This window comes from Gastrolobium bilobum, unplaced genomic scaffold, assembly GCF_033153095.1.
Source record: "Gastrolobium bilobum isolate Gb01-03AN ecotype WA unplaced genomic scaffold, APGP_CSIRO_Gbil_v1 utg11002, whole genome shotgun sequence".
Taxonomy (NCBI): domain Eukaryota; kingdom Viridiplantae; phylum Streptophyta; class Magnoliopsida; order Fabales; family Fabaceae; genus Gastrolobium; species Gastrolobium bilobum.
In genome coordinates, this window is record NW_026899111.1 from 547,149 (window position 1) to 559,375 (window position 12,227).

A 12,227-nucleotide genomic window follows, 5' to 3' on the forward strand; every position below is an offset into this window, starting at 1 on the left:
CCTTATCATTATTTTTTTATAGGGAAAGAAGTTAGGCCCAAAACTAGTTGTTTTCAAATTTTCAGTATCATGCCAATTGCAATATATACTGGGCCAAAATTATGAAGTATGCACACAACGTTCGGTGTTCGTATAATATTCTTATAATACTACGATAACCTTTTTAAAGGCCCATTAATTATTGTAGCCGAAACCTAGCAAGTAATAACAGTTTAATTTGAGATTAGTTTTGTAGTCGGATCAAATAGTTAAAACCCGTGGGATATCCGAGGAGCTGACTCACTTTAAAAAGATAATTAAGGTCAGTATACCAAAAAATATTAAAATAACAGTTTCTAGGTTTTGTTCCACATGTAACTGCACAAATCATAATTTCTTTCACATGACATAAACAACATAACCAATATTCTTTTATGGCAACAAAAATACTAATACCAATCTATTTGCCATAAATGTATAATTATTTTAGAATATCCTGGGGACAGCACATTTCATTGCCTCAAGATTTAGGCTAATTTGGACTACACATGTTGCCTTAAGTACTCAAAGAGTACAAAATGAAGGTTACAAGTGCGTGCAGAATCAAACTGATAAAAACATATTACCAAAGTATTAATCGGAAACTGAAAAATGCAATCAACTAGGATTCTGCATGAAGCATCATAATTGATGATTGTTCTTCGCTTAATAAACAAACAAGTGGTATATTATCCAACTCAATACAAAATACAATAAAGTTTCTTCAAAATATGTTTAAAAACAGTATAGATTGAAGCTTATTCTGATTCTTGGAGAATAGTATTCTTGTTTATCGCCTCAAGGTTTGCATAATATACTCCGCATAAAGATCCCTGCAACAAACCACCATAGCCAACTTTGAAATGATGCAATTTTAATTAGATACATGAGTGGGAAAAAAATTAGTTGCTCAATATATACTGACATTGAGTACTGGATGGCTTCAACAGCAGTGGATGCAGGCAAAAAGTCATTAACTGCTACCTCCTTGTTCTCATTCTTCTTGTCTTAGCAATATGTTAAGAAATGCACTCAAATTCTGATGAAAATGTAAACTAAGCTTAAAGAAATTGTAAAGAAGCAATTCAACCCAAAAGCTTAAGCTATTGGGTGAGGTTACATTAATAGTTTTATATATCTCAACATGTCCCCTCACATGAGTGCCCGCTGAACTTGAAGGGTGAATAATGCACAGGCCCACCTACCTATGCGAAGAAAGAAATTCCACAAGAGATACCATGTAAAGAACCATGTAAAGAACCAATTCAACCAAAAAGCTTAAACTGTTAGGTGAGGCTATATTAATGGTTTTATATATCTCAACAGAAACTTAAGCAACATGCTCTTGAATCACGATTGTTAAGGATACAGTCTTCAAAGAAGCGTCGGATCTCAGAAAGGCGATGAGGTGGAAGTTCTTTGAAGTCAGTGTAGTGCTTATACTCTGGATCATCAGCACATACAGCAATAATTTTATCATCCTTCTCCCCCTGTGTCAATAGGGACAAACTTGTTATCATGTAAATGGGTGGAAGAAAATGGCAATTGTTTTATTTGTTAAGAAACCAAAAAGATACCTGGTCAATCATGGGCATCAGTCCAATAGCCCTGGCTCGTAGGAAACAACCAGGAAGAACTGGCTCCTACCACATCAGAAATTCAGTAAGTTTTTACTAATGGATAACCTTCTTGACATATAGCTAAAAAAACATAGTCATCTCATTATACGGCTAATGCAGCATTTGAGTTTATTTGGTATCATCTTTTGAATGAAGGAAAGGATAATAGAAAAATATGAAAATTATGTGGGTGATTAACTGAGGATTCAATGTTGATGTGTCCTTTCCATCAATATAATCCAAATATGTCAAAATTTCAGAAGCAGCTTTTAATTTATTGCTGATAAAGAGAGAATCATGCCTAGTGTTAGTATTACTATACAATATACACTAACTAGTAAATAATGGCTATTGTATAAGTTGGATGGATTTGAAATGGTAAGAATTTACCTGCATGAGAACCAAAACATCAAGTGGATCATTGTCTTCACATAGAGTTCGAGGGACAAAACCGTAGTTATGAGGATAAACAACTGATGAATACAAAATCCGATCAACCTGAGCATTACTCAAAGGGTAAGAAGAATCTAATGATAGATGAGTAACGAAAAGAAAAAATTAGAATTGAAAAGGATCAAGAGTCTACAAGGAAAAAGAAAAGAAAAAGAAAGAGATAAATTCCAAGTTCATGTTTTGTCCAATTGCCCTCCAACCAATCTTGTTGCTTTGTGGTTGGTTGACAACTGAACAGAAAAAAACCATCTGGAAGAAATGGAGTTATCTGTAAAATCTGTTTCAGATTATAGCACTAGAGACTTCAATTTCAAAACGGGGGCAATTGGGTCCTACCTTAATCATTCCAGTCTTTTTGTCAAGTTCGTATTTGACCTTACTTCCCTTGGTGATCTCCACAACCTGGAGTTAGCAACTAACCATTGAGCAAGCAGAAACAATGTACTACAGTGGAAAACTTCAGGTCAAGAACAGAATCAAAGGTTTTGCATAAATACGGTTATTAGGAGAAGATAAGTTATTGGAGATTTCGAAATGATAAAAGATAGAAATAGAAGAATCTTTGGGAGTGCAATAGTGTTACAAAATTTGATTTAAAGAAGTGTGACCGGAAAATTTTCTTAGATTGATGTTAAAAAGTGAGACAGGTTTATGTCACTTATCATGCTCAGGAATATGTTCAGTATCTAAAGGGAGACGTGCAGACCTAAGTTGTGAAAAGATTGAGAAGGAACTTAATCTTGTTATATGTAGTTTTTATCTAGATTCATCAACAACAGGAAAACCTGCATAAGCTCTTTAGAAACTCATGTTATTTCTACTTTTACAAGTAATTTGTGATATGTATACTTCCAGCATGACTGGTTTGTGTTTATGTTTGTTTGTTCGGAAACTACATCCTAAAAGATGGTAAGGTTGCTTGTCATAAATTGTGGACTGTATGCACTCAAGCTATAATCCATGTCTACTTTGTGCCTCTTCTACCCAAAGATCTTGGTTTGTAGTTGATCTTTATACCTACTTTCCTAAGAACCAAGAAAGGCCATGTCTATTGTCCAACCACTAATTTGGTATCAATAATAGACCTTCCGGTATGGCAGTTTTTTTGGAAAACTGGATTAAATTTGAATCTAACACAATTATTTTTGGCAGAATACCCAATGATTGCACCAGTGCAATGGTTACACCTTAAGAGTTTTTCTAAAGTAAATGTTGAAAATAATGACATCATTGTGGACATTATTTTATAGGCAGCCAGTATTTTTTCCAGAATCAAAAGATGTGGACTTACACAATTGAAAATTTGGGGTGCTCCAGGTCCTGCACATGAAAAATAAGAAGATTAGTTACATGATTTTCTTTTTTTTGGGGAGGGTATAGACATTTGGAATGGCCACAAGGTGCATTGGTGACACAATTTAAGTCATCTAAAGTTAAAATGAATTCCAATGTGCAAGATAAATAGGAAAAGCAATATGGTCAACAACAGTACCAATTTCAAGATCATGCCAAGGGTGAGCAGCAACTGATCTCCTTGACAAAGATGAAAGAATCCTTTCATTCAAGCGGGGAGCTTGACGGTTTTCTCGAGCTTCTTCACTTTTTTTCTCAGTATTCTGACTCATCTTTAAAGACATGACACAATAAAGGCAAAGACAAACGATTTTGATGAATCAGCAAGAGTCAAAATGGTTCAAGAAAACAATGAATGTCTTCAACAGACATGAACCATCGAGCCTAGTATCTATGTAATCCAAGTTTTACACGTCAAGGTCCATCAGAACTTTGTCATTTTGAATTCATTGGTTTCCCAACATTAATTCATCTATGATCCATCCAGGCATATTTTGAATTCCACATACCCTAACTTTGTCAACATGTCATCAAAAAGATTTGCTTCATTTCATGATATGTTACAGTTTTCCCAACAACATTAATCAGTGGTAATAGAGACTAAATTTTTCCCAAACTGTCTTGTACATATAAATCAACCCCATAAGTCAATGACATTTTGCAGTTCATCTAATCACACTTGGTTATTATTGGATCTCAAGAAGGCCATTTTTTTGTTTAATATTCTGATAAAAGGAATTGAAAAATGGGTTGGTGCAGTGGTTAATAGAAATACAACAAAGAATAATTGAAAAAAAATTTGTACCCATGATAGGAAACTCAGAAAAGATGCCAACTTGATGCATGAAACCAATATCAAACATAAATTAACAAATGAAAAAAGGATAGATTATAAGGTTTGAAACAAAGCAAATAACGAACCTTGAATAACACCAAAAGCAAATATGCTGAAAAGAAGGTAAAGGGTTGAGCAGAGAGATCTGAGAAGAGTGATGTTTATATATAAAGGTCAATGGGGAGAACAGAGTCAGAGCATTCCGACAAGTTAGCTTACCACTCCACTTGTTCTTTGGAACTTTCAAAAGGCAAATTATAGCCAAAAAAAATTCAAGTTAGACTTTTTTTTATTATGATGATTATTTCATTTTGTTCTTATTGATATAAAGTATTACTTTTTTTTACCTTATATTGCTCTTGCACCTTTCTTTAACTTGTCATCATTTATGGGCAAAGATGCAAATTAATAATGACGTTTCACGTTAGTAATTGTGGTTATTAACTACATACGATGTTTCACATGTGTGCGTGTGTGTAAAAGTGTAAAACATCATAAATGAAAGAATGTTTTAAAGAAAGTGGCGTGATATACAATTTCCTAGGCACTGATATTATGGGAGAATCTTTGAACATATAATACATTAGGGTAAGGCTCAAGTGAAATTCATATTTGCATTAAAATTATTTTATGACATAAAATCCTTGGAGTTTTGTAACATGATTCTATCCTTATCAGTTTTAATAATATTCACGTTTAATCCACTTTTTAAGTAGTATGTTGTTGAGGTCATGAAGTTAGGGAAACCCTCCCATCCATGTTTATGCACTTGACAAATTGCTTATTTACTTTGCACGTTGGGCCGGAAAATCATTTTTCATAGCTGCACATGGTGCTGCCAACTTATTTAGTCCAGTCACATGATGAAAATTTCAAACCAAGCACATGGCCATAGAAAGAATATGCTAATTGGTTCTATCACATAACATTGACATTTGAATTATAGATAATATTTTTTTTATAAATATCAATGGGTTTTATTAATTTGATTTCGATTTTGAACTTTTCCATCTGTTTTAGGAGTTGCAATTCTTTAGAATCGAACTGAAGTCCAGGAATCTAGTTAAGACACCACTAGACCCTTATAGATAATATTTTAATTATGAGATCTACTGTTTAAAAACTTAATGGAAATGTACTAATGTGATGGTTTAATGGATCTTAATCTCTAAACCGTGAAGTTAACTTTTACAGTTGTTGATTGAAACATCAATTACCCTAATTACATCTGGTTAATCAGTAACCCTTAAGTTTTCAAGAAGCAGATCAGATGAAAATAGTTTTAGTACTCAGCTAATTTCAAGCAAGAAGATGAAACAATACAAAGAATTCTGAAATGAAATGGAAACTACTATTAATCAATTGGTTATTTGGTTTGACCAAAGGCCTAAAAAACTTTGAATAGGAGAATGAATCAGATAAAATAGTTCAAAATGAAATTAAATTCTCCAAAATCAAGCTCAATTGTCAATAAGCCATACCAAACATACAGCTAAAAGCACTTCAAATCTTAACTAGAATGAAATTTGAGTCCACTTGGACGTGATATTCAGTGTTTCTGGTAGAAAAAGAAATGAGACCCGAGTGATTAAACCACACGTAGCATATTGAGTTGTCAGAGCTCTGCTGGTTTTTTCTTCTTTTATCTTTCATTGATGCTTTATAATGAAATATTGCTATTATTTGTAACTAAATAACTCATATATGTCCATAAAATACTTCTACTCTATACAGAAAATGATTCACACAAATGCATATATATTAAATAGCAGCTGATTAAATTTTTTAAGAGACATTAACCACATACACTTGCTTATACAGCTTAGTGAAGTAAATTAGAACCAGAATATTCAATCCATTCCCTAATGTACAGTGGTAGGGGGTTTCTAATGCACACATACGCATACACATAAAATTGTGGTAGTTCATCTTTTCTTTTCTTGAGAGGGGAAGGGGGACTGAAAAACTGAAATGACTGGCACAATGAAGGAGGAAAATTCAAGGAACATTCATAGAATCAGGAGACATTGATATCATTTGAAGAAGGCTTGAATTTGAGAATGTCTCCTCCAGTGCAGGTCCTCTCATGTTTCCTCCATCAGGACTCTCTTTAGTCATGTGTACTAACTCCCTTGCAACATCAATCATTCCTAGCTTTCCATCTGCACCAAATAGCATGCATCTTGTTGCAAGGTCTGCTATTATCTGTATTTGCTCATGGCGATAGTGTGGTTGCTCATGATAGTAAAGAAGAGGATCAACAATTTCTTCTAGCTTTCCAGCCTGTATTTTCTTCAAGGCTAAAGTAGGTGAGTCCAAGTGATTTGAGCCTGAGATAATCTCAAGAAGCACCACACCCATGTCATAGACATCATTTCTGCAGAAGGGTAAACATTCACGGTTCTTGTGCAAGTGAGAATCATAATTAAAATCAGAACTAAATAGCCCAAATCCTGCAATCTTGACAGAAAAATCATCATCTAGGAAGATACAGCTAGACTTAAGATTATGGTGGAATATGGGAGGAGAGTTCTCATAATGTAATAGTGCAACAATGCTAGCTGTTTCTGCAGCAATAGTCAATCTCTTATACCATTCTAAACTAAGTTTTTGTCCCTTGCTTTGGTGTAAATGCTCCTCCAGGGTACCATTTGCAGGATACTCGTACACCACTAGAGGAGTGTAACTAGAGTCAATACAGCATCCAATAAGGCAAGCCATGTTCCTATGTACAATAGTAGATAGAACCTCAATTTGTGACAGGACTTGAACTATGTCTTTCTCATTCTCACATTTTAACTTGTGGACAGCTATGTGAGATCCATCCCCAAGAACTCCAGCAAACATTGTCCCATTACTTCCATGCATAAGTTTCTGACCCTCTCCAAAACCATTGGTGGCTTCCTCTAGCTCATGGTGGCTGAATAGTCGAGTTCTACAACCTTTGCGGAATGAAATGTTGTGATAATAAACCTGCTCAGTGTCAAACATTTCTGGTTTTTCTGATTTTCTTAGAAGATAAAATAATGCAACCAAGGAGGCAACAATAAGAACTGGACCAAGAATTCCTGCATATTAAGGATGCCATGAGATTGACTCAGAAGGACAATAAATGTGAAAAAATAACACTACAAATTATACAGATGAAGGGAAAACGTTGAAAAAATGTAAATTCTATTAGGGACTAATCCTTATTGCCTTCGGTATCATCTATTGAATATGTCTCATAGGTTGATAACATATTTTTAATTTTTGATGAGGACTTTCTGCAAGAAAAATTATTAAAAGGTTACAATGCTATGCTAGCTACTTACCGGCAATGATAACCATTTTCCTTTGATCATATCTTTTGATGTAGCAGTCACTTCCATATGCTTCCTGTCCATTCTTGATACAGGCTGCCATGGATACATCTAGCAAAAGTAAGTGTCAGAGCTGAATGGAGAGTGTTACCGAAGATCAAACAGTTTAAAGGATTGCTCAGGAATCCGTTTATTTCAGGGGGAAAAAAAAAAAGAGTTTTATTAATCTCTCTCAAACTGTGTATCATATATTTACCTAGCTTGAGTTTGTTTTGTCATATATACCATCTATCACTCTTGAATAGTTATCCAAATAAAAAAGCCTATATGCTCACATGGTCATGAAGAAATAAAAGAACACATATTTATTGGTTAATCCAATGCTATACTATCAAGTCGTTATAAGTGACCTTATTTCATTCAGCTGAAGCAATTCTTAGCATTAGTTTCTAAACTATTCTAGCATGTATTAGTTTTGGTTGAATGGAGAGATTCACATCCCAGATCCGACATTTTAACAGACATAGAGGAACTAGAGGAGCTGTACTATTTTTTGTAGTTTCAGGACTTGCTGGCACTATTAGAGAAAGTAATGGTTCTCCATGTCTAATGAAGTCAAATAACTATTAGAACAAACAAAATCAAGAGGTAAGGTCACATGTTAGGATTTCTAAGCATTTGACTGTGAAGGTTCAAAAAATAAAGATTATGAAGTTCAGATGAATGCAGAAGAACAAGAAAACTGTTAAAATAATGTCAAAACAAGGAAAATACTCCTTTTGCATCCACATGATGATGAAAACTACTCACACTGCAAGCATCCTGTTCCATTAGCAAACCCATCACCAACATATCCATCTTGACAAACACACCTTACGCCACCTTCAATTGATGTAGCATTAGCCATGTCTGCACTCCTCGCACAAACTTCCTTGGAGGAGTTCCTAGGAATAGCCCATTCCAATTTGACCCCACGTTTTCCTGAATTTGACCCTCTCAAAACAGCCCAACTAGAAAATCCCCTGCATCCAAACTGAGAAAATTTTGAAAAGCCTTCTCCAATATGCCATATGCTATGGTCAGAGAGTGGATAGCAGCATCCAAGGGAGCCATCACCACTTCCATCACAACCAGGAAGGTCAATGGTTTCACAATCTGCTTTGCACAAAGAAGAATCCTCACAATCATAGAGACCAATAACATTGTCAAAAGAGACTCCAAAGTAGTCATTTCCTTCAAAACTTTCACCAAATGAATTCAAGTCATTGTACTGGCGACATGATGATGTGTCTGGAAAGTCCACTAACAAACCATCTGGGAAGAATTCCAACACTGGATAACTTTCTGAGCCAATTTTGAGCAAAAGGGCAGAGGAATTTGAGCAAGAGAGGTGGAAAGCACTAGAAATTGACACACAAGAAGTGTTAACATAGAATGGAAAAGGAACATGGAGTTTCCCACATGTTTCATTGCAAGAATTTGGAAGCAAAGGGGGTTGCAGTAGTTTTCCTTGCTCATGTAGGGAACAAGAAAAAGGAAAGAACAAAAGAAGTCCAAAACTAACAGTAACAAAAGAAGTTAGGATGACAACAATAGGTAACATTGCCAGTGCCAGTAAAAAGCCTGTTTGACTCTCTATATTGGTTATCAAAAGGAAGAAGAGCAAGTGAGTGCAGTGAAGATGTTAAAGAAAACAATACGTTCATGGCACCCCCTTTTATTGCTTAATGGTAATGGCTCTTAAAATAATGAGAAAGTATTGAACTTGAAAGTATAAACTATAAAGCACATACATGCATGAACATAAAGATATACCCAAATGGGAGTAGTAAAAGTACATAGTATGTTTCTGATCACCCTTTGAGATTTCCAATCAGAAATACCATATGGTGAACACGTGGCAACATCAGGGAGGTACTAGGTATTGAGGATGGCATAGAAGTTGGAGAAGAGGGAGAAGATTGGTCTGTGGAATAGGGTGCATTTCGTACCAAATTAATATATGGGAGTGTGTGCTGAGTGAGCGTGGCCAAAGGTTGTGAGCATTTCAACCTTGTTGAATTGCACAAAGCTTAATTACGTAGCATATATTATATAGTGCATAGTGTGAAACTTGCATGGGGAATCTGAGAGTTGGAGCACACAATGAGGAATAAACTAAGATATCAAGAATTTTAAGTAATCTAGTTTGAGAATTACGGAATGTCAGATCTGTCAACAGTGTAAGGATGCGTACCTTACAAAAAGAGAAAGCTAAATAATGTTGTTATTATTCATATTTATATGGTGCTGGTGCTAGTCCTGCTGCAGAAAACGATGTCAGGACTTAAAGCCCAAATAAGCGCTAACGCTAACCTAACTGAGTACTTAGTATAGGTAACTACATTAAGTAGCTACTAGCTAGGCATGGTTTTGTTGGCTTTATATGAAGATTTTTTAAAAGAAACAATGTATGTACAAATAGACAGAGTCTTAAAAAATGGTAAATCAAACGATGGTAGTTTAATTGATGTACGGGAGAAAAGTGGAAAGAAAAAGTAGTTCAGCGGGGTTATGTTTATCTCTCTCTTAAAAAGTTTGTGTCCTAAAAAGACATGCACTTTTTTTTTTTTATATGGTATTAAAGTTTACATGATTATGAGGTTATGAGTTTGATCATCACTATCTTACTTTTTAATGAAATCAAGTCAGTAGTATATAAAATAAATGAACATATACAATATTCATGTTTCAAAACTCAAAGGACTCTTAAGTGAAAATGTATCATAGAAAAATCACTTCCCGTTAAATTCAACTAGCGAATATGGAATAGAGGAAATCTTTATTTATAATCTTACTCTTACATAATTGCAAAGAGACTCTTTTCTTAAAAATGTATCATAGAGAAATATAAAAAATGGTTAATCAACCTTTTCATACGAGCTTGACCTGTTGGTGAAATATTTGAGATATTTTCTTTTCAAAGGTTACAACTTACAAGAAAGTTTAGTGCACTTTTCACCTGAAAAAAGAAAAGGTTTATTGCACTAAATCAGAAGTATGTTCTTGTGTGTTACACTGTGACCAGTAAAATTATTTTTATCCATTTTATATAGCCAAAAAGCATGTTTTAAGGTTACCTTTGAAACTTTAAAACAAGTGGTTGGTTACCTTAAAACACTGTTTTTATGGCTATATAAAAGTAGTGGTTTAAGGTTACCTTTGAGTTTTCCGAAAGAAAAAAAAAAGGTTACCTTTGATGTGATAGGTCACTTAGGTGAGGAACAAGTGGTTTCTTTCTTTCTACCTGATGTGAAAGTGGAAAATCTGCGATATGATGACAATTTAACATATGTATAAATAAAAAGGAAGAAAAGGGTATGAAAGCTTGCTTGTAGACATTCAACCTGAATGACTTACACATCATGGAGCGTGGTTAAAGTTTCATATCATGACTATTTGAATCCAGGGGGTGAACCAAGGATTGCAAACTCAGAAAGTGTGGTGATCATTAACTTTTATAAATAAGTATTATTTATTATATAGAAGTGCTATTTATACAATCTTTAAGTCATTTAATATAATAAAATATTCATAACTTAATTTTTTATATATATAATTAGTTGTTCAATAATTTTTCAAGTACTACAATAAAAGGAAGATAAAAAAAGCATTACAGTAAAAAGGATTTTACTGTTTCCCGGGTAAACGACCTAACCGATTCAATTTTTTAATTTTTTTTATATAGTAAAATTAATTTTGTTTTTTCAAATAATGCAATTTCTTAAGATGAGACAAAGAGGGGGGATTCTATAATCACAAGTAGAGGTGGTAAAGTGGACGGTCTGCCCCGCCTCACCCTGCCGTCAACTTGTTAAAAAATGGGTCAGCTCACCCCATCCCGCTTTTGAAAGTGAGTTAAAAAATTCGGTCTGCCCCCACTATCAATCAGTTAAAAAATGAGTTAGCTTGTCTCACCCCGCTTTTAAGAATGGGCTGTAAAACTCAGCCCTCGCCTCCCTGCCCCTTTTGACGAGCGGGCGAGTTGAACCGCCGAGCTGAGCCTGTTTTGCCGACTTTACAAGTTAGATCACCCTGTGAGGAAGAAAAAGACATAATTTGAATGTGTAGAATTAATTAAGAGATGGTCCAATACTATCAATGATATGGAAGAGAGGCATACATTGATTCTATAAACAATTATCTCAACCTAAAACTTTAAGGGAGAGTTTGATAAAAAAAAAAATTATCCGAGAATCACGATTCTCGAGAATATAATGGGAAATTGAGTTTACCGTGAAAAATGTTGGACTAATTTTTCTGATGCTATATTTGGTTGATTGTAAAATATTGCTGGAAATGTGTTCTGAATTTACAAAATTAACCCTTCAAGTGCCCAAAACTCACCATCAAACCCAGAAAATTTCATTCAAAGTACTCTGTTAAATACAATATTTGTTCCTTCAAAAGGAAATTTAACTATGCATGAAACGTTTTTTTTATTTCTCCAGTACCCTCTTCGCGTTGTTCACGTCTTCAATTTGATGGACCATAACATAGAAGTCCCCCAATTTTTCACATATGCCATCGTAAATGAGCCACAATTCAAAGTATATGAAAGTGCGAGCTCCTTATCATTAGCACACACCAAAATGAGCCACCAGCACA

At 34.5% G+C, this 12,227-nt stretch overlaps 2 protein-coding genes across 2 annotated transcripts; both read right to left on the minus strand.

Moving 5' to 3' along the window:
• Positions 1 to 646: 646 nt before the first annotated feature.
• On the minus strand, positions 647 to 4,507 carry LOC133287296 (soluble inorganic pyrophosphatase 1). Its single transcript, XM_061484865.1, has 9 exons — positions 4,365 to 4,507; positions 3,583 to 3,715; positions 3,382 to 3,410; positions 2,427 to 2,492; positions 2,028 to 2,135; positions 1,596 to 1,661; positions 1,388 to 1,508; positions 944 to 1,025; positions 647 to 851 (listed from the first exon to the last, which is right to left on the minus strand). The coding sequence occupies exons 2-9, from the start codon at positions 3,713 to 3,715 to the stop codon at positions 809 to 811; spliced, it is 648 nt and encodes a 215-aa protein (XP_061340849.1). The 5' UTR covers positions 4,365 to 4,507; the 3' UTR covers positions 647 to 808.
• Positions 4,508 to 6,276: 1,769 nt separating this feature from the next.
• LOC133287322 (probably inactive receptor-like protein kinase At2g46850) lies at positions 6,277 to 9,183 on the minus strand. The gene is made up of 3 exons (XM_061484894.1): positions 8,391 to 9,183; positions 7,593 to 7,676; positions 6,277 to 7,346 (listed from the first exon to the last, which is right to left on the minus strand). Exons 1-3 carry the CDS (start codon positions 9,181 to 9,183, stop codon positions 6,277 to 6,279), a joined length of 1,947 nt encoding a protein of 648 aa, XP_061340878.1.
• Positions 9,184 to 12,227: the final 3,044 nt, after the last annotated feature.

Excerpts from the sequence above, each read along its gene's own strand:
- LOC133287322 (XM_061484894.1), bottom strand. The coding sequence starts at position 9,183 with ATGTTACCTATTGTTGTCATCCTAACTTCTTTTGTTACTGTTAGTTTT. Across the intron at positions 7,677-8,390 it reads TGGAACAGGATGCTTGCAGT|CCTGTATCAAGAATGGACAG; the intron begins GTGAGTAGTTTT and ends TATCCATGGCAG. Across the intron at positions 7,347-7,592 it reads GAAAATGGTTATCATTGCCG|GAATTCTTGGTCCAGTTCTT; the intron begins GTAAGTAGCTAG and ends CTTAATATGCAG.
- LOC133287296 (XM_061484865.1), bottom strand. The coding sequence starts at position 3,715 with ATGAGTCAGAATACTGAGAAAAAAAGTGAAGAAGCTCGAGAAAACCGT. Across the intron at positions 3,411-3,582 it reads TTGGCATGATCTTGAAATTG|GACCTGGAGCACCCCAAATT; the intron begins GTACTGTTGTTG and ends TTTCATGTGCAG. Across the intron at positions 2,493-3,381 it reads CACCCCAAATTTTCAATTGT|GTTGTGGAGATCACCAAGGG; the intron begins GTAAGTCCACAT and ends TGCTAACTCCAG.